This window comes from Astyanax mexicanus, chromosome 10, assembly GCF_023375975.1.
Source record: "Astyanax mexicanus isolate ESR-SI-001 chromosome 10, AstMex3_surface, whole genome shotgun sequence".
Classification (NCBI taxonomy): domain Eukaryota; kingdom Metazoa; phylum Chordata; class Actinopteri; order Characiformes; family Acestrorhamphidae; genus Astyanax; species Astyanax mexicanus.
The window spans coordinates 10645079-10666932 of record NC_064417.1 but is presented as its reverse complement, the minus strand read 5'-3'; the positions used below and the strand labels follow the sequence as shown (position 1 = coordinate 10666932).

At 37.1% G+C, this 21854-nt stretch overlaps 1 protein-coding gene and 1 long non-coding RNA gene across 2 annotated transcripts; both read right to left on the bottom strand.

Moving 5' to 3' along the window:
* Nucleotides 1-1657: 1657 nt before the first annotated feature.
* On the bottom strand, nucleotides 1658-7628 carry psma1 (proteasome 20S subunit alpha 1). Its single transcript, XM_007241085.4, has 10 exons — nucleotides 7538-7628; nucleotides 6085-6129; nucleotides 5898-5999; nucleotides 4629-4732; nucleotides 4183-4271; nucleotides 3392-3462; nucleotides 3156-3285; nucleotides 2536-2615; nucleotides 2349-2453; nucleotides 1658-1857 (listed from the first exon to the last, which is right to left on the bottom strand). Exons 1-10 carry the CDS (start codon nucleotides 7538-7540, stop codon nucleotides 1798-1800), a joined length of 789 nt encoding a protein of 262 aa, XP_007241147.1. The 5' UTR covers nucleotides 7541-7628; the 3' UTR covers nucleotides 1658-1797.
* Nucleotides 7629-13913: 6285 nt separating this feature from the next.
* Nucleotides 13914-20538, bottom strand: LOC125804833 (uncharacterized). Its single transcript, XR_007441021.1, has 2 exons — nucleotides 17496-20538; nucleotides 13914-15099 (listed from the first exon to the last, which is right to left on the bottom strand). It is a non-coding gene; the product is annotated as an uncharacterized LOC125804833 (long non-coding RNA).
* Between the last annotated feature and the right edge of the window lie 1316 nt (nucleotides 20539-21854).

Sequence of the window (21854 nt, the reverse complement as noted above, 5' to 3'; positions counted from 1 at the left end):
AATTAGGCCAGAATGTGGTTCCAGTCCGGCCATGCTGCCTACAGCAATACAGACTGTGTAGATAACACTGCAGTGAACTCCCGCGCAACAGAAACCCACCAAGAATAAACAAATCAGTAACTTCCGGGGCACACAAATGGGTCAAGTTCAAAATCAAAATCAAATTCGGCTCCTGGTCCGTTTTTTAAATTTCCAATTTTTGTTTGGATAACCAAATAAAAATACAAAATACAAGCCGTTATTCGTTTTTTGGTATTATATTCAAAAACGAAAAAACGAATTGGTTTTTTAATTTTCCGATTTTGATTCTCAATTGAATATCAAATGAACGAATGATACACGGATTATTTATCACCTCTTATGTTTGTTTAATTCTCTAGTTTTTTTATTGTGTACTATTAAGTTTTCAGTATATTGTTTGAGTTCCACTTACACAGACACCGAACCAGTCAGCAGTGTTTTCACACACACCAGTACATACTGGCTGTGCTGTTATTTATACCCTGTTCTGCATGTTGATATTTCTGTACTGTAGGACTGATAGCATTGATGAGATAAAGCTGCTAAATGCCCTAAACCAATGAGTGCTGATTTGAGACAGATCAAATTTACCATCCACATGAATATGAAGATTTTTAAAACTCAGGTTTTCGTCTGTGCTATTTGGTACTGAAAATAGAGCTTTTTGAAATGCTTCTTCAAGCTGAGTTTTTTAACAACCTTATTGTGTGAATGGGGGAAAGTGTTTTATGTTGATGCTACAACACATGCATGTTTCTTGCAAATTTTCAAATACACTCACTCCTCATGTAGTGAACGACATTAATTATGGACTACGTTTACACACAGATGGCATATGTTTTCACATTTTGCAATATTAGCACTGTTATTTTAAAAATATGTTTTTCAAATATGTAATGATATGTTAAAATGTAGAACTATAATTTCCTGACTTGCATTCACTACATAGGGAGTAGTGTGTAATTAAGATTAAAGCTCTTGTGTTTACTTTCTTCTTCATGGTGTAGTGAAGTCTTTTGTTACTACAGGGTGAGTAGCTCAAGCAAGTGTTATTCTCTGTGTGGAAAAAATATTTTAACAAATTGGACGGAGCAAAATCTAAAAAATATCTGGATGTGTGTGGATGTATAGTCCCATTGCATAGGTGTATAAAAATCACCACCTACCCATGAATTCTCTTTTTACAAACATGGGTCATTCTGAAGAGCTCTCAGAATTGCAGTTGTTGAAATAGTTTATAGACATTCTACCATCAACTGCATTATTACCGAAAATTGGAAATGCATACAAACAATAGCAACTCCAGGTAAAGTTACATCACAGTGAAATCACAGAGGACTGATGTGCATAAAGTTGTCAACACCCCAAAATGTGTTATACAACAACAAATGTGTTATACATACTTGTATAGAAATGAACATGGAGCATCAACAGAGATGCCATTTTAATAGTTATCTGTACCAAGTAAAACTACAAATGCTAACTTGTTTGGAGACAATTCAGATCATGGGTCTTTGTGAGGTGTCTGATCTGCATCAGTGTGTGAATCAGTCTGAGCTTTAATTGAACTAAAAAGTGCAGGTGTGAATGACTGCAAAAATGCAGTTTTAACACGTTTCAAAAAAGCACAAACACCTTTCAGAAAAAAGAAACATTTATTGAATCGAACTCTATGGAGATAGAAAGTCAAAGTCATACAGTTACTGTTGTTGTGACAGATTTATTTTACTCAGGGTAAATGTTGCAGCTCCCCTTTCACTTCAGAGGGGTCTCTCCTCAATGCTCCATGGGTTCATCAGATGCTGCTGGAGGAGCATCATCTGCAGGCTGAGCCACCTGCAAGACACAGAGCGCTGGCCTGTTACAGAATCTACAGTTCTGAGCTGATCTGAAGGCCACATGAAGTTTAGAGGTCTGAAGTGAATGACTGCAGAAAATTGGTGACCTCTGCACTTTGTAATATATACATCTCATCTCTTAAGTAGCTTTTCTAGAAACAGCTTTTCTAAACATTGCAGGTGTTGACTCATCATAGTCCACTAATAACAAACAGAAAAGCCAGCCACAAACTTTGAGGCATGTTATAATAAATGGAGCTTTTGTTTTATTTCAGTATTTATAATTCAATTACATACTCCTCTTTGATTATAAAGAAAGCAGAACTAGCCCAGACGCACGCCTAAGAATTAGTGGGACTGATTTCAGTAGATGGAAAAGTGGCACAGATATTGATATCAGGAGGTAGCAGATCCCCAGTGATGTCATAGTTATACATATGATAACCATATGAAAAATACAAATATACCTGAACTAAAAGGAAATCGTACCTTTCTCTGAGGTCTCTCCTCTAATCCTTCAAGGAAAGGAGCAACATCATCATCGTCATAGATGGTGAACTCCATGTCCTTCCCCACAATTCCAATGGAGACGTTCTAAAAACACAAAGCTTAGTCTGAGTCTCGCTGCACTGCAGGATTCTGCATTTCTGAAAATCAGTGAGAAGTGAATTCAGACCTTGGTGGTGAGATCCTGTTCAGCAGGGAGAGTCTCTCTGAGTGCACAGAGACCGTGCTTTACCAGCTCATTCAGGTTACCTGAGAGAACACCACAACCAGTAACATACATTAATCAGAAACAATCAATTAAACATCTGCACCACAAACATCAATATAATAAAGCCAATAATCAGTCACGAATGGAACCGGACATCTAAAGAGTTTAATTTTCCTAACAGCTTGCTTACGGAAAGTTATTAAACCTCCCAATACACACAGTGTGTTTACTTGCAAGCTCTGACTGAGAAATCCGAGAATACTCCGGTTAAAAGTAAACATGGACTAAGATATATCATCATTCTAAAATCCTTATGTTTATTGGATTTGATAATCTGATACTTAGACCTTATCAGATATAAGAAATTACATTATGTTGTTCATGTGGCTGCTTAATTATTCAGTTAACTGCAGTCTATTTATGAATTGATTTCTGAGAACATATAAAAAACACCCTTAGTGTTTTACCAGAGTTTTGAAAAAAGTTTGGGTCTAAAATGTCTTAAGAATTTTCTCTCCAACAAGACATTTTGAACCACTCTGCGTTCATAACAGAAAGTGTGTAAAAGATGATGATCTTACAGTCAGAGAAGCCGTCCATGTGTCTCTCCAGGTACGTGCGAGCAGACTGTGAGCGAGCACCTATAGACATGGCCTTACAGTCAAAATAATTAGCAGAGGGGCAGGTCTGGAAGATGTGGGGTCCCATGTCCTATCCACACACAGAAAACAAATATTTAATTAATACTTTTTAACAGAAAACCAGGAACAGGAAACTGTAGTCTGCTTAAAAACAATGTTCATGTGACTTTACTTACATCATAACCTGCAATCAGGAGCCCGACACCATATGGCCTGCGCCCGTACCGCTGTGTAGGAATCTGGGTTTCTGTTTCACAGATTAAGGAAACTTCACAGGGATCATGAGAAGCTCACACCTTTTCCAGTTTTGTCTATAGTGTACAAATTCATGTTTTACACCTGGTACATTTTTCACCTTTTAATTTGGTTTGATTTATGCTGCGACTAATTGCTCCAAACAGGATCCCACTAACTGGTTGAGGATTTAGTTAGCCTCATTTATTACTGAATGAAATACTGCCATATATATGAAATACAGCACTAAAGTAAGCTGAACAGTGTCCCAGAACCTTTGACTTATAAACTAAAAAAATCTGTGTTATGTATGAAACTACCTTCTGCAGAGTCCCTCAAATCAGGAGGCTAAAGCCAGATCCAGTGTAAATCAATTACATCGTTATCAATATGTTTTTAAAAACTGTTAAAAGATTGTTTTTTTTTCTGCTTAACATTTGCAGAACTGAGTAGTAATCAGGCCAATTCACGAGAGGAAACAAGGAAAGCAGACCTTAATTGAATTAATGTTAACACAGACATCACTTGATATACTGCATTTTACACTTATATTGGCTGCTTGCCATATTTAAAATTATGCTACAGAACATCTGAAGTTAAATGTAAAAAAGATTTTTCAGACATTATAAACATGTGATGTCAAATGTAAATATGATGTAACAGTTATAATTAACCAAAATATAATCAAAAACTAAGAAGTGTACTAAAAAAAATCAGTGAAAGTAAAGGATGCTGCTCCCGATGAGCGAGACGAGGCGAGATACTGGAAGAGGCCTGTCAAAGACAAATCTGGAGTCCAGACACTCCTGACGCATGAAGTTGCTAGGGAGCAAAATGAGACATTATCAGCCATTATTAATTAAATGTTACATTTTTCTCTTACTCGAAATGTACATTTCATTTAAGCTTTCACCACTGATTTCATCCTAACTTACACTCTTGAACCCTTTTAAAACAGTAAACATGAAAATAGTCCTGCGTTTCAGCGATCTTGAAATCTGACCAATGCTTATCCCATTTACACACATATGCCATCTCTAGCCTGAATATTATATTAGTACTGAAACGGAACAACTAAGAAGTGAAACAGTATTTAAATGTTACAATTCACACAGATCTGCAGAAATATAAACTATAAAATACTTAAACAACAACAACACTCGTGAAAACTGTTCCTACCACAGCAACCGGGCATCAGCGGTCAGTCCAGCGATAGAAATGCCAATGTGGTTATCAACATGGAGAATTTTCTTCTGATGGGCTGCTAATTCAGACTGTGCTCTCTAAAACAAAAAATAAAAACACACTTTAATATTTACGTGCTTTACATGAATAAACTAGAAGAACAGAAGAATGAAGAAGAATTTCAAACTAATAGGACATGAGTTTATAGTTAGGTCATACAGCCCCATGAGGAAAACACAGCACGAGTAACATATTTTTTTAATGTATACCATGATTAATAAGTGTAATACAAAAAAGTTCACACAAAAATTTATTTGCTGCTCTTTTAAAAGGTTTCATTCCAATGGTTTCTTATTCATTTTTGGTCTCTAGTATAAATGAATACAATGCGAGATGTTTTTTGTGGAAAAAAAATGGTCGGGTGTTTTTGTACAGCCCTGCTTTATTTCAATGAATTTGTGGTCTCTTAAGAAAGACAGGATTATGGCTCTTGCTCATGAATATTCATACATGCAAATATATATTGCTAGCAGCACTGCAGCAGAGAACACAACCTGCCTTCCCCCTAAAGTCAATTTTACAGCTCTAAAACTCAAAAGACAAATGTTTTCAGAGATACATATTTAGCTGTAAAGGTATAGCACTGTGAGCTAGAGTCAAAATAAATGTTATCAATGCTGCAGGGCGAGCGGATGCTGCCTGCCGCGGCCAAGCGGCTATGATTAGGTGCTTGGGCAGTTTTACTACGTCTTAGTCAGAGTCAGCTGGATATCATAGAATCTGATGGAATGGCGCGTGCTTTGACCGGTGTTCTGTCGAGTTGTGTTGCCTTGTCAAACCATGCTTCCCAAGTGTATATTAAAGGTCTCATTATAGTTAGTTACACAAGATAGCTAACATTATCTAGCTGGTGTAAACAGAGCTGTAAGCCCTTTAGCTAACATTGTTGGCTCTGTCTGTGGGCGGTCCCGACCCAAGGTGGGCGAGGCCATGAACTCATGAGTTGACGTAGACTTGTTTTCCTGAATTTATTTTTTGTCTTTCTTTAAAGCATTTGTGTTTTCACGTCATCATAAATCCCTTCTGCTGAACACTCACTGACATTGTAAACAGTGAAACAGCTTCAGGTCATTAAGCTAATTGTAAGTGGTAGAGGGAGCACTTTAATTGATGTTTAAAAAGCATCCCTTTCTCACTGGTCACATGTCAAATAAGATTTCTCTTAACTCCGACTCATTTTTTAACAAACACAAGGCTTAATACCTTTAAAGCTACCAGAACAGCATGAGAGCGTGACTTGAGCCCCACAGTGGCAGATCCCTGCTTCACCGCCTCCATCGCATACTCGATCTGATGGATCCGCCCCTAAAAAACAACACATGCAATAAGGTATGATACCTCACACTTTATAAAAAAAATTAGTAAAAATTGTTAGAAAATACATTTTTACCTGAGGACTCCAAACTGTGACATCATTGTCATACTGGTTTCGAAACTGAGGGGGAAAAAAGATGACAAATTACATTACAGTATGCAGTGCTGAGGATACTGTTGATAGTGTCTGTTTAATGAACGACTGCTTGTTACATGACAAACTGAATTAGAGATGTTTAACTTAATTTATTCCATTGTGTTGTGATTAGTTTTTCCTGCTTCAATTTACTAATCCTGGAAATTCACTGTTAAATAATCCAAGCATGATGTTACTGTTTTTTTGTTTAGCCTATAACATTCCCCTACAGCTGGATGCTAAAATCTTATTAATTCACATTGAGGAGAAAGGTAATTCTAATGAATTCTAAAGTAGTATCAGAACTCAAGCCACTTGATGTACCAATAGGGTAATCAAAGCAAAACGTTAAATTCATTTTAACAGCTCTACTTGTAGGTAGGTCTAATAGACATAAAAGAACAGTGCAAATAGAACAGTAGGTCTTAAACTATGTGGCAGGTTCTTTAAATGATGGTGTGACAATAGATGTGAGAGATGGAGTTGGAGAACTATTCATTCCTCATTACCAGACCTAATTGATTTTCTTAATCTACCTCAATGATTCAACAGCTGGTATAAAGCATTCACAAAACAAGCTAGAAGAACTGCAACCTCCTGAACATCCGGTTATAAATAAGTAATCAATTCATTAATTAATTTGTAATTAATTAATAAGTAAAGGATTTAATCTGTTTAGGGGTCCAGTATTAATAATGGGTGAATAAGTGTTAAGGAGGGTTAAGGATCTTGCCAGTTTAATCAGTGTATGAATGATCAAGCATCATTGTTTAAGGTCGAAAGTGAAAGCAGTTAGATGTAATTACGGGTGGTCAGCAAACCTGTCGAATAAACCAGATTAACATCTGAAATCTGAAGACGGTAAATGGAATAAACGGATGTGAGAAACATGTTAGCTACATTAGTTTTATATTAAGAGAGTAAATAAGCAAAGACAGCTAAAACATCAGGAAGTTTCTGTTAGCTAGTTAGCTTTAGCCATCTTAGTCATTCAGCATTACTCTAGAGCCTGATTTGTTTAGCTAGCCAGCTACAAATCCTGATTTAATAATCAGCCACGAGCATATAACATCTCAATAACGATAAAAACTAAAATATACTGCAAATAATCACAGCAGCACAAAGCTACTAAACTAGCCCATCTAACATTACACAGCATAATCTAAACTAACATAGGCTAAGCTAAGCTAGGCTAGGCTAGGCTAGGCTAGGCTACCCCGCTGTAAACGCTTACTCACGGTCCCGATGGTTTATTATTAAATAACTATTTAAACTAAACAATCCCGATTATTCTCCCCGTATTTAATCTTACTGACTACAGCCCGAGCTCAGCCCGAAACCAGAGCGCAGAATTCCCTCTAAAACCTCTCTTTAATTCTGTTTCTCTTCTCACCATCTCCGCGCTGCAGCTCTCTCTCAGCTCCGCTCGGCTCTGCTCTTCAGACCAAACCAGAGGATCCCAGAGTCACTGATTTACACAGGAGAGAGGGAAATTACTCTCTAAGATCGACATATAGTTATATATATAGTTATGTGTTGTATATTTTTTTGACCCTTTATTTGACCACAAGGACACATTTATATTAATAATATATATATATATATGAAAAAAATGCGGGAAAACCCTTACACCAAACGTCTGTTTATACAGATCTAAATAACTGTAACTTATATACACTTTAATAAATTTATAACTGATTAAAAATACGATTTTTCCATGCAATTTTAAAGCTTTTATTTGAATCCCATTGTCTTTTTTTTTTTTTTTTGTTTTATTTTAGTTTATTACTACTGCCACTATTGTTATAATTAAATAATGTGCAGGAGTAAATCAATTGTTTTAAACGGGGCTGTTTAAATGCTTTAGAAAATGACCCTCTGCGTTATTATTACTGCAAAAGACCTGGATTAATAACACAGACATCATTAAATTATCTCGGATTTTATAGCAGCACTCTTAATAAGTTTTCATAATAATCCACCTTATAAATGTTGTAGATTTTAAGTAAAGTCAATAACGTTATAAGCATGTGTTACAGAATAGAAACAACGCTTCTTATGAGTTCGCATAGTGAAATTAGTCGAATATTTCCCTTAAAAAATGTCGAGGTTTAGGTGCTGTAGTCACACAATATACGTATGAACTACAAATCCCACAGTGCTGCGCAGCGCTTCACCGGATGTTGTTACTGTCCAGGTGTACATACCTTGCATTGCAGCAGATCAGCTTTTCAGCAAGTCATTAGTTATTCAGTAATTTTCACCTGATTGCAGCGTTTATATGTTCCAGAAAAACCCGTATCTGAGCCACTTTGCTCCCTCCTGCAGTCTCCATGTGTGTGTACGAGCCTGAATTTGGCCTTTCATTTAAATTAATCAGTCCACCTTAAATGGTACAGTAATCAGATTACGGCGCCCGAGAAACTAGCATGTAACTGCTGCACTATTTAAGGTGGAACGGATCAATTAGATAAGCAGTAAACTTTATCTAGCTCAGTTTGTCTCTTGTTTACAGTAACCCAGCCTCGCTTTCTTTTAAGTAGTATAACAAGTTAACCCTGCTAAGGCTGCTTTAGCACTTTACCCGTGTAACATAATCCAAAAAAGGCCTTTTTAACGCACTTGTTCGTCTTGTTTAGCAGTAGTTATGATGCCGTAATCGTGTTCATTCCCACTACAGTAGGATTATACCAGCTACTAGTTAGTTAGCTGAGTACTCAGCTGTCATCTTCTGTTCTTTTAGACTGATATATATACACTGTAGGTGATGCAGAACAGTTATGCAGAGAGTGAATATCTGAGGCGATTTACGATTAGTCAAGACCATAGATAAATCACTCTCGTCTCGGTTGTTTCTCTTTAATTCCTCCATGTAACACCGCAAGGTTACATTACTGATTATATATTTTATAAATGTAGTATTTTAATTTCTTTTTCTGGTGCGCACCATCTGTATTAGCTTTTCTCCCTTTATTCTCTGACTTCTCACCTCCTGCTTCACCTGTGTGGCTCCGCGCTCTCGCATCTGCACAGATCTGATTGTCAGAGGAGAGTGTTTGCTTATCTTACAGCACATGTGATTGGTCTGTAAGTTTACTGCGCTGTAAAGCATGTAAACCGTAAAGAAAATAAACGTTCCACCACTTTAAATGAACACTGTCTGTCAGAATTAAATCTTTCTTAGTAGTTTATCGGTTTGGGTCCGGACTGGACAAAGCATGGGTCCGCCTATTAGGGACCTCTGTCCTAAAGTACTCATTGAACATACACATTCTAAGAGACAAATGAAACACTCATATCACTAATTGAGTTTTATTAAAAAAAAATCTTTCAGGGGTGTTTCTGCAAAAGAGGATAGCTACCTTAATACAGCAATATTATTTGATATGTACATTAAATGAATATTTAATATAAGTCTTACTATAGCATTTTTTCATACTCCAGTTGTTATATTTTTGGCTTAATCCTTTTTTCTATAGGAGCTTGTACTGTATATCCAGCTCCAGTGTTCTTTTGTACAATGCTCGTACAGTGTCTGTTCCAACCTTTAAAAAGAGATTTTCATTATTCATTTGTGGGAGATGTATTCATGAACATACAAAAACACATAAATTATAACTGACTGTGTTGATTCACCTCAGAGGTCACCCTACTACGCCTGCATGTGGAGGGTCCAGGTTGGAAGGAATGCTCTGTTTGTTCTGTGTAATGTATGTTCTGTGTATTCAGTAGGACATAAATGCATTAGCTATTTCAATACAAATAACACTGAATTTGTAGTTGACCATTTTACCTCTGAAGGCCTCTCAGAGCACCCAGAGATAGTATCCTCATCATGGTCATCTCCATCATGATCCTGATCAGAAGCAGCATCCTGATTGGTAATCGGGCAAATTGGATTCTTTGAAACATTTACAACAGTCCTTTATAAATCACTGGTTGTTTGGACCAGCAATCAACCGTGCCCAAATTTTTAAAAAATTGTTTAATTTAAATTTTATTTAAAGAATTACTGCACACTTTCTATAAATCCTACAAACTTCATTTTACTTCTCAAATATCACTATGTTCATCTTCTATATGATATACTTAACTGAAATTGCAGATCTGAACCAACAATGATTTATAAAGAAAAATCATAAAACTTTTTAGGGTGCCCAAAATGTTTTTATATGGTTCAGGTCCATTGGAACACACAAGGTTCTCCACTAATGGAAAGGTGGTGATCCATGGAGAACACACACACACACACACATAAGAGGTCTTCTTCAGATCGCACTTAGTCTGGAACCTCCCCCTCGACCGTACCGCCATGGGTGACCCTACCAGGAACCAAAGTTACAGCCGGCATCGCTCTCAGGTTCATTGGAACACACAAGATTCCCCACCAACGGCAAGGTGGCGATCCATGTTGAACACACATTCACACACATACACATTTATACATACAGACATACAAATACACATACAGATACAAAAACATTAACATACTTACAGAAACACATTCATACATCATAAAAACACATGCAGACATGCATACATATGCATTCGCACACAATCACTCATACTTACATGCACATACACAAAAACACACATACAGAAATATATACGCACACACACATGCATATACACACAATTTAAAACACACATACATACCAAACACATTTGTGCACATACATATACACAGAAACACACATAAATACATGCATATACATACAAAAACACATGCACACATACACACGCACATACGTATGCAAACACACATACGTACACACATGCACATAAGAGGTCTTTTTTGGATCGCACTTAGTCTGGAACCTCCCCCTCGACCGTACCGCCATGGGTGACCCTACCAGGAACCTAAGTTCCAGACGGCATCGCTCTCAGGTTCATTGGAACACACAAGATTCTCCACCAACGGCAAGGTGGCGATCCATGGAGAACACACATTCACACCCATTCATAATATCACATACACACATAAATACATACATACATACACACACATTCACACACACACACACACACACACACACACATACATACCCATTCACACACACACACACACATACACACACACACACATTCATACGGACACATTCATACACGTGCAAATACACATAGACACAAAAACACATGCAGACATGAATACACATGCATACACATACAAACACACATACTTACATGAACTTACACATACAAACACATGCACATACATTCAGACATATATACACATACATACACACAATTTCAAACACTTAAAACCATACACAAACATACAATTTCAAACACACATATACATACATACATACATACACACAGAAACAAAAACACACATACTTACATACATACAACTATGCACATAAAGACAAAAACATTTGTGTGTATATGTGTTTGAAATTGTGTACGTGTGTTTGTGTATGTATATGTTTAAAACTGTGTGTATGTATGTGTATGTGTGTGTGTATGTGAGTGTATTACTGTGTGTGTATTTCTATGTGTATCCTATTCCTCTATCTCTATATCTATGTAAGTAACGCAACTGTGGTTAAATCTAGAGCTCCGCCCATTCCCTTCTATACACTCCCACTCATTTACATGAAACTACACGAGAACCATAAACTCCTACAGCTAACAACTACGCTGCTGTGGCCATTTACCATCCAATCAGCAACATTTATCCCAAAAATGAAACACCCACCCTTCCCTTCTCCCACTGATACACTGATCCTTCACTACGCCACAAGCTCTTCACAGGGGTCATCCGCTGAGGACCTCCCTTCATAAGCGTTACGCTGAACACCTCAGGAAGACTCAGCAGTGAATTCTGGCATCCCAGACTCACCTCCCTCCAAGCTCACGACACGACATAGATCACAGAATATTACCCACAACCTCCAGACCACTACTGTGTGCCTCAGCCCATTTACCAAAATTCTAACCCTGCAATGTATGTCTGTGTATGTATGTGTTTATGTATGTGTTTGTGTATGTATGTACAGCTCTACAGCCAGATCCTCTACAGATCACCTTTTCAGCTCTTTCTTGCTTTCCACCTGAAGCAGCTGAGCAGGTGCTGTAGCCATCCTCTCTGCATGAAAATAAATAAAAAAACAAAGAACTAAGTAAGACATGGTGTAAAAAAGCATTAACACAGACATTGCATATACATGCACAAACATAACAGTACAACAAAAGAGCAGATTTTTATGATTTATATGCTGATCCTTTTGCTTTAATTAACACTGAAATCTAACCTTTCTGTTTGGAGCTGTCTCTCCTGGCCTGTGATGCTCCAACTCCAGGACCTCCACGTCGTTCTCCAGGTCGTCCTTGTCCTACAAGAGACAGAGACAGAGACACAGAAATGAAGGGGAACTGTTGTACACCTTTACTGTTGTAGAGAATTTACTAATAATTTCACTGCATAATGCTTGTCAAATATTTATATAATTTTATACGTAATATATTGTAAAATGCTTATCAATATTGCCGTGACTGCAAGAATTATGTCTAAAGTGTTTTGGACTAAATTATACCATGAATTAACATAATTATTATTAAATGAGATAAACAGTAAATGTGATATACAGTGAATCTTCTATAGCTGACAGCAGGATTTAGTCCAAACTCTTACCTGTGCAGCTGGCACTGGCTCCAATTCAGGCTTTGTGTCCTGAAGTTCCAGCCGGTGAGAGGGATCTGCCTCTTCTACCTGCACCAGGACTCGGCGAGGAGACCTGAAACGACACACAAAGGAGGTCCGAAAGTTGGTGACAGGGCGTTTCAGGGATCTGCGCTGTGTATTAGTGGTGGGTGACAGTGCAGTGTCTCCCTGGCTGGATGGCTCCGGATGAGAGGTGGTGGTGAAGTCTGGAGCTGGAGCTTCTTTGCACTGTCAATGACAAAAACAAAACAATAGGAGATTATTATTCCTTTCACACAACTTTCTCACAGCATCTTATTACAGGTTTTTATTATGAATTGTAGATCTTTAATCATTTTAACATAGTAGAGAGGCAAAGATTATTTAGGATTAACTGCAAACTCTTACCTGTGCAACTGGACCTGGGATATCAGGCTTGGTAGAGTCCAGCCTGTGAGCGGGGGCTGCCTCCATAACTGGCACCAGGACATTCCCAACACGCGGCCTGGGACAGGCAAGCTGCTATGGAGGGGAAGATGAAGGTTTGAAAGACACATATTAACAGATATTCAACAGATTTAAGGTGGTATTTGGTTTTGAAAGCAGCTGTATGACTGTGATGTTTATCTGCATCTTAATAAATTGTTCATTGTTCTTTTCTCACCTTCTCAATGAGGGCCTTCAGCTTCCCCTCGAGGAACTCAAGCTGAATCCTCCTGAGCTCCGTCCAGGGGTCTGGCTCCTCCTGAATACAACTCAGGATTATATACACTGCAATATAAACTAAACACGCTGCATTTTAAGACAAATCAACAATAACAGTTTGGTAGAGACTCACACAAAAAGGCAGGAGAGTGGTAGAGTCGTGTGCGCAGTGAGACTCCACCTACAATACAAATAAATTCCAACCATTTTTAAAAACAATACTCAACATATGTTGACATATACATGCATTTACAGTGTGTAAAACGTGACTGTGATGTTTTTCTGCATCTTAATTAATTGTTCATTGTGCTTTACTGACCTTCTGAATGAGGGCCCTCAGCTTCCCCTCGAGAAACTCATGCTGGACCTGTGGTGGAAAAATAATGACAGGAAGAAAGAAATATTCAGAGTCTCTGAGTCTTGATCAGAATGAGTAACAAGATTTATTGAGAAGACACACATGTGAATACAGAGTGATCTCCTGCCTTGCAAGAGGTGCCAAGCTCTCTTTATACCTTTTAGATCCTCCCATCCCTTACTTCCCAATTATGGGCACAGTGCCACCATTGTGACACGTCAACTTCTTCTGACATGTGATATGACATAATCCCTTAGTGAGCATATCAGGCTGGTTCTCAAAACATTGCAAGCAGAAAGGAAGATGACCCTGGCGCCAGAATTTGTAGAACAACTGTGACGTGCATTCCTTAACACATACACATAGCCAGATAGAGAAAACTCTTACTCAGCATTTCAAAAAAGCTCACTGAGGGTAGAATGGTCACAGTACACATTATCATCGCATAGAACAAAAAGTAATATCATTAATAGTCGTCATTGTTTATGAATCATCACACGTCATTGATTATGAATCATTTCAATAAACACCTTCCATCACACTCCCCCCTTTGATTCTGAATCAATAATGAAATTTTCTTTTTACAGCTAATTTTCTTTACCTTCATTAAACAAACGGTCTAGCCCAAATGCAGTATCTAACTCTATTGTATCTACTGTAACTTGCAGGAACTGGCCTTTCTTCTGCATATGGCGGAACAAAAATTAATAGATATATATTAGAAAAGAGAGAGAGAGAGAGAGAGAGAGAGAGAGAGAGAGAGAGAAAGAAAGAAATAAACTAAAGCCAGTCGAGGGCCAGAGAGAATTCCTCATACTTCATCCAAGCAGTTATACATTTTGCAAATGACATGTGATTGTACAGAACTTATCAATATGATTACGTCAGCAGAGTCCAGTTAACAGCATGTTGTCCAGTTTTAATGACGTGATTAGCTCCAGCCTGTCTGAGCAACAGATTCTTATCATGATGTTGTTCAGCACTGTGTCCTTCATGAACACAGCAGACAGTCCTTAAGTGTCCTAAAGTCTGTGAGAAGAGGAAACAGAGGAAAAGAGTGGATGGAAAGATCTTCTGGCTATCTGAGGAGAGGTTTCCAGCACTTCACTCAGATAACTTGTTGTCTCCTAGTTCATATGCACTGGTCCCAGAACAGCAGAACAGCAGTGAAGCTTCTCTGCCACTCAGGGTCACATTCTCCTCACAGCTCTCACTGTTGATGAAAACACTCTGACCTTCCTGATTCCTGAAAAAGTAAAAACAACCTCCAAAGCCTTGTCATAGTGACAGTTAAAAAGAGAGCAGAGATCATAAGGTCTTTAAGTGAATTATAAAGTGAACAGTAAAAATAATAACTGTATATATAAATGTATAAAACATTTAAGAATAAGAGTGTGAAGGTGTGGTTATCTCCAACCATACCCTTCACTCCCCCCTTCTAGACCAAATGGAATCATCCAAGATTCCATGATGGTCTACATAACGCCTAAGAAGCCCCGGGAGTAATGACAAGTGTCCGCATACAGAGTATGAGAACAAGTGTTTCTTCATCTCAGCTGTGGACATGCTGGGGCCTATTGCACACCAGTCCCCACGCCGGACTCTCCCTGCCTCGTCATGCCCACCATGGATCTGAGAAGATTCATAAACAAATTTTACTACATTAACTTTCTCTTTTTTTTTTTTTCCCAGAATTACAACATGAAGTTTAAAAGTGTTAAAATCAAGTCAATGTTTTTCAACATTGTCACTGTTTTCGCTCTAGACTATAGAATACATAGTCTCAACATTTATTTATCAAATGCCTTCATATTTTCTTTTAACCTTTCACATTGTCTAATTTAATCTTTAACCACAATAATGTATATATTTTTTATACATTAATTAGACATTTTCTTACACTAGATGCTTAGAAGCTGATCTACACCTTTGTTTTGATTAGAGTATTGTAATGCATTATTCTCTGGATTACAATTATTATTCTCTACAATTTACAAATTACATTGTGGTCAAAATGCTGCAGCTACAGTTCTAACTCACACACATAAAAAAGAGAGAAGATTATTTAGATTGGATTTTAATATTCATTTAGTGTAAAAAGTGTAAAAATCTCTTAACTGCTTAGCAGCTAAGTATATATCAGGACTCCTGACAGATCGACAATTCCAGCTCATTTGTTGAGAACATTTAGCGTTGCATTCTGTATTTATGCACCAAAGATTTGTAACTCTCTATCAGTTTATATCCATCAGGGATCACCCAGTTCTTCCTTTGAAGCACATCTAAAACTTATTTGTGCACTTCAGATTAATCTTAGTTTTATTTATTTTAAAATAGTTTGTTATGTGCCAAAATTCTTAATGCCAATCTGTAGACAAACAATCCTCAACTTTACACATACTCAGAAATCCTTAAAGCATTGTTCAGAATATTTAGTCTGATTAGTGCTGTTATTTGAGGGCGAACACACAAAGAGCATAAAACACCCCCTTTTTATTTTAGTTATTAAGTAGAGAGTTCAGTTCTTCCAAAACACTGATGAGTATGATGCAGTCAGTGCATTTCCTCTATATCCTTCGTAAACTTATTTTCCATCTGTTAACTTGAGTCTAAAAACATTTGGCTGATGTTAGAATTTAAATGTGTGTGGAGTTGTGTCCACAAGCTGTTGTAGGCATGGTCCACCTAAGTTTAGACTAACTAGTTCCTATGACAGTGATTTTGAAGCTATGAGCTGCAGTGGTCCTGTTTGAAGTTATTGGCCTAATATTTATTTTCCTTGTTCAGTTCCAATATATATTTTGCGAACTGTGCTACCTGTAAATTAATTGCAAAAAATAAAAACATATTTAAGTTTCACTTGTTTGGCATAGTTGCAAGACTGTTAGCTGGTGGTTTAGCAAGCTAGTTATTATTATATATATTGAATTAATTTAGCATTAATATTAATGCACATATAAGAGAAAGATTTCTATCTTACCCTATATATATATTTTTTAAAAAACCTTTGGAGCAAGCAAAGCTCTTTTTGTAGTTGATAGTCTACATTGATGTATTAATAAGATTTTAAATGGTTGATTTTTATTTAAGCCAGCATGCTTGGTTACTTTAGCTAGTTACAACTACATCTGAGTTTATATGTATTAATTTTGTCAAAAGCCAGTAAACAACTTCCCTTACATAAGCCTTAATGGAGATGATTGTTATTAAAAATGTTTTATACAAATCATAGTCATTAGGCAACATAAATTACATAATGTAAACCTAAAAAAAAAAAAAACTTTCCAGTGAAAATTGAGGGCCAATGTGTAATAGGCCTTTAATGTATTAATCTGCCCAGCAACCATGTTTGGCTACTGTGTACAATGAAATTAAAGATTTTTCCCTGAACTAGATATTATTTTTAATTCATCAAAGTTTTTGATGAGAAACACTATTTAAAAGAGAAACCAAAAAGCTAAAACCTCCCTTTTTTTTTTTCTTAAAAAGAAAGGTAAAACAGTCATAATTTGAGTCACCACCAGATTTAAAGTTTAACCAAACATTTTCTACATGAGGCATAAACATCAAAAAATTAAATAAAATCACTCCTTTTAATGGAAAAAAAGTAAGCAGGCAAAAAAATAAAAAATCTGGTCTCACGTCTCTGTTGCTGGCTCAGGCTGAGGGGTGGATCCACTGGGCTGATTGGCTGCTGGGGGTGGGTGGTGTTGATGGTTGAGCAGGTGCTGTCTGAAGCGGTCTCTGATCGCTCAGTTCTTCCAGATCTGAAACCAGTTTCCTGGACCAGTGCTGTAACATTTCAATCACAGCAGGTCCGGTGAAGACGCAGTCCAGCCATCGACCGACAGCTGGACCAAACACAGTCTCTCATCTGAGACTCTCCTCATGAAGTGCTCTGGTTCAGATGATGTTCACAGTACTGTTGCAGAGGACCCTGTCTCTGAGGGTCAAAACTCCTGTGATGAGCACCACCCCCGCCTTCTCAAACACCCAGAAAACAGCACTGAGCAACAATCAGTCAAAAGAGAAAAATCCCTCCAAAAAAAAAAAACTTAAAAGAAAAAAAATAATAATAAAAAAGAAATCCTGAAAGGAATTCTAACATGGTTAAAAATTGTTTAGCCTCATGAAATAACTAAAACAAAAATTATTTCCAGCCAAACGATGCTTGATATTTCTAAACTTGTATAAACATTAACATTATATTGTTGTGCTCTGATGGGGACTCAAAATATAGCCAAGAATATGCAAGCAAGTTCTTCATTGCGAGAAATAGAAAACATATGGAAAGCAAAACAAAAAGCTCCATTTTTTTTTTTTTTTTTTTTTTTTTAAAAAACATCTGATGTCTCCTTGTTTAAAAGTCAGAAAGAGAGACCCAATTCACTGTAGCTCGTAATAGATACAATATTAAGTTTGTCAAATTAAACCTTTCCAAAGAAAGTAAGGTCTTTTCTTACTGGTTTCTAAAATCTACTATCCTCATTAAGAGAATCAAAAGATCAGCATAGACTGAGATACATGAGAACCACTAGAGAAATTAGATATGTGTATTCTTTAAATCTCATTCAGCTGAGACTGAGCTGAAGTCAGTCTCAATAAAAAAGAATAATAATAGAAAAGGCCTAAACCACATGAAGACAGAAGCTGTGTTCAGAATGGCTCACTCATTAACTCTTTCACTATGTAGCATTTTCTATTTACTAAACGAATTATGGAACAACCAAACAATAAACCATGTTTGTCCTGCTCTGAGGACGTCTAATACAACAGCACTGCATTGCATTATAGTATATTTTGGAATTTCTAAATTTTGTGATGCATTAGGTTTTTCATAGTGAACTATATAGGGAACAGAATGTACTGCTGCGGTTTTAAACAGTACTGCAAAAATGGTTTTACACTATATAGTGCACTATTTCTGGAATAGGGAGCGATTCTGACACAGCCACACACACATTATATTCATCATTAGATTCGCTTACAGAATATCAGAGTTAGACAAATGTTAGAAACATACACACTTACACACACGCACAGACACACACACACACACACACACACCAAATGTGATAGAAGATAGCAGAGAAGAGATGTTTTGTCTATCTCTCTCACTGCTTTATTCAACACACGCAGAAACACACACACACACATTGTATCAAAAGCCTGGAATCCTCATCTCTTTTCTGTTTCAATCAGGGATGACTTTCACAATGTGGACATTTGTACATAACTCATCACTACTATTTAAACATGAAGCAGTCTCACATATTCACTAAACTGCCATCCTCAGAATTCTACAGCATTTTCCATAAAGATAATGAAACATGTTACATTGAACAGTTCCAGCATGGCTCAATATTCTGCCCTACTTTAATATATGTATATTGGGTTAATATGCTAATGATTCCAAACCTTTGAACAACACTACATAAACACACACACACACAGACATACACATATAGTCTTGGCTCATTTGATTGAAAAGAGCTGTGTCATGAATTTTTGGATTAAATTTCAATTCTTTAGTTACTTGGGATCCCATTTTTGTTCTCTCATTCGATTTTAATGACTCAGAGTAATTTAGCCCCAATAATCACGTCTCACCTTCCTTCTTCTATCCCTGCTTAATACACAATCAGTACCCTGTACTATTAGTATTATTTTATGCACTCCTCCCCACGGTCCCGGGACCTATTACTCTAATGACACGTCTATCAATAGAGGCCTCGCTATGACCAGGCTAGTCTTCTCTTTAACTTCAAAGATATATTTACATACATCAATAAAGGCCTCGCTATGACCAGGCTAGTCTTGTACACCGTCATGTAACTATTCACTGTCCAGGGCGGAGTGCTGAAGGAAGGATGGAGGGGAGTAAATTAATTTAAGAACAATTGTTTACATTTAAAATTTCCTTAATGAGTAAATTAGTTAACCTGTCACTCACCACCAATGTTTGTCGATGAGGCCTGGATTTGCGAATGGGGGGGAGAGGCCGCACTTACCCCCGCGGTACTTGTCCTTTTTTCTGTGGAATTTTTCCCTTGCTTCTTGGGCCCAGCTGTTTTGCTGGAGAGCGTCCTCGGCAGGTGCTAGTCTCTCCCCCTCCGCCGCAAGACCATGCTCATCCTGTTCCGTGACGCCAAATTGTGGTGGAAAAATAATGACAGGAAGAAAGAAATATTCAGAGTCTCTGAGTCTTGATCAGAATGAGTAACAAGATTTATTGAGAAGACACACATGTGAATACAGAGTGATCTCCTGCCTTGCAAGAGGTGCCAAGCTCTCTTTATACCTTTTAGATCCTCCCATCCCTTACTTCCCAATTATGGGCACAGTGCCACCATTGTGACACGTCAACTTCTTCTGACATGTGATATGACATAATCCCTTAGTGAGCATATCAGGCTGGTTCTCAAAACATTGCAAGCAGAAAGGAAGATGACCCTGGCGCCAGAATTTGTAGAACAACTGTGACGTGCATTCCTTAACACATACACATAGCCAGATAGAGAAAACTCTTACTCAGCATTTCAAAAAAAGCTCACTGAGGGTAGAATGGTCACAGTACACATTATCATCGCATAGAACAAAAAGTAATATCATTAATAGTCGTCATTGTTTATGAATCATCACACGTCATTGATTATGAATCATTTCAATAAACACCTTCCATCACAGACCCTCCTGAGCTCCGTCCAGGGGTCTGGACCCTCACCCTGCCACTGCAAACAGGCAGCCCTCAGCTCCTCAGTGCCCTTCAGAAATATGAAAAAAAAAACACAACTGATGGTTATATGCAGTATAAACTAAACAGGCTGCATTTTTAGGCAGATTAAAAATAAGTTTGAAAGAGACTTACACAAAAAGGCAGCAGAATGAAGGGGTCTCCTGAACCACCAGAAGCCCCCTGCAATAGAAATACATGCAATATGCTTTACAATCATTTTAAAAAATAGGACATAAAAATATCTACAAGAATTTACTGTCCCTGCTAATGCTGATATTGTGAGCAGCTCAGTGAACATTTTAGAACTTATTTGATGATATTTGTGAGCACATATACCACCCTTTATAGCACCCAAGCAAGGAACCCTTTCCAGACTGATACAGTTATTAAATAAAATGCTAATGTTATGCTAACTAGGTTAGGCTAGCTACTCATCACTTCCTCACACTCCGCCTGCAGAACTAACAGCTGCTGTAATTTATGCTGCTACACCTCTAGTTTTATCTCTTCACTATGAATTTGGTGTAAAATTAGATAATTGTTTACTAACCTCTAGGCGATGCTCTTTGCTACGCCAAAACTCCATGTCGGACCGCGGGGTGTCAGTATACCCTCACCAGCCACCGACACCTGAAAAACAAACTATATAAGATTAATAACAGACAATATAACAATAATATAATAAGTAAAACAAAATACAATTAATAAAACAGTAAATATGAAATAATTAAAGGGTTTGCTCTCGAAAAATCCCTGAATCTCCTCCGGAAAAAGCTGCTGCTGCTGCTGCTGGTCTAGAGTTTTCGAACTCTGTAAACAAAACAAGCGGCCAATCTTCGCGCTGAACGCTGCCGCGCGCCGCGTCACTTCTGTAGCCATAGAAACGCGTATATTATATATTTATTTTTAAATGCTTTGAGTGTCTGACTGTAAAATATTTAATTAATACAGTTTTCTCAATTATAGCACAATTATATGTTGTGGTGAACCCTGGTGGCAAAGAACATTAAATTAACGCTGAATTTATTTGAATTACAACTTTTATATTAATAATAATAATAATAAATATAAAAAAATCAGTGTGGAATTATAAAAATAATAATATCAGTGTGGAAAACTATTATTATTATTACTATTATTATTATTGTTTGATATAATAATTAAATAATTAAAATCTATGTGCAAGAATAAAATAATTTTTTAAACGGTGCTGACTTTCAAATTTTTAAATGATTTGCATCTGACTGTAAAAGACTAATATTTAT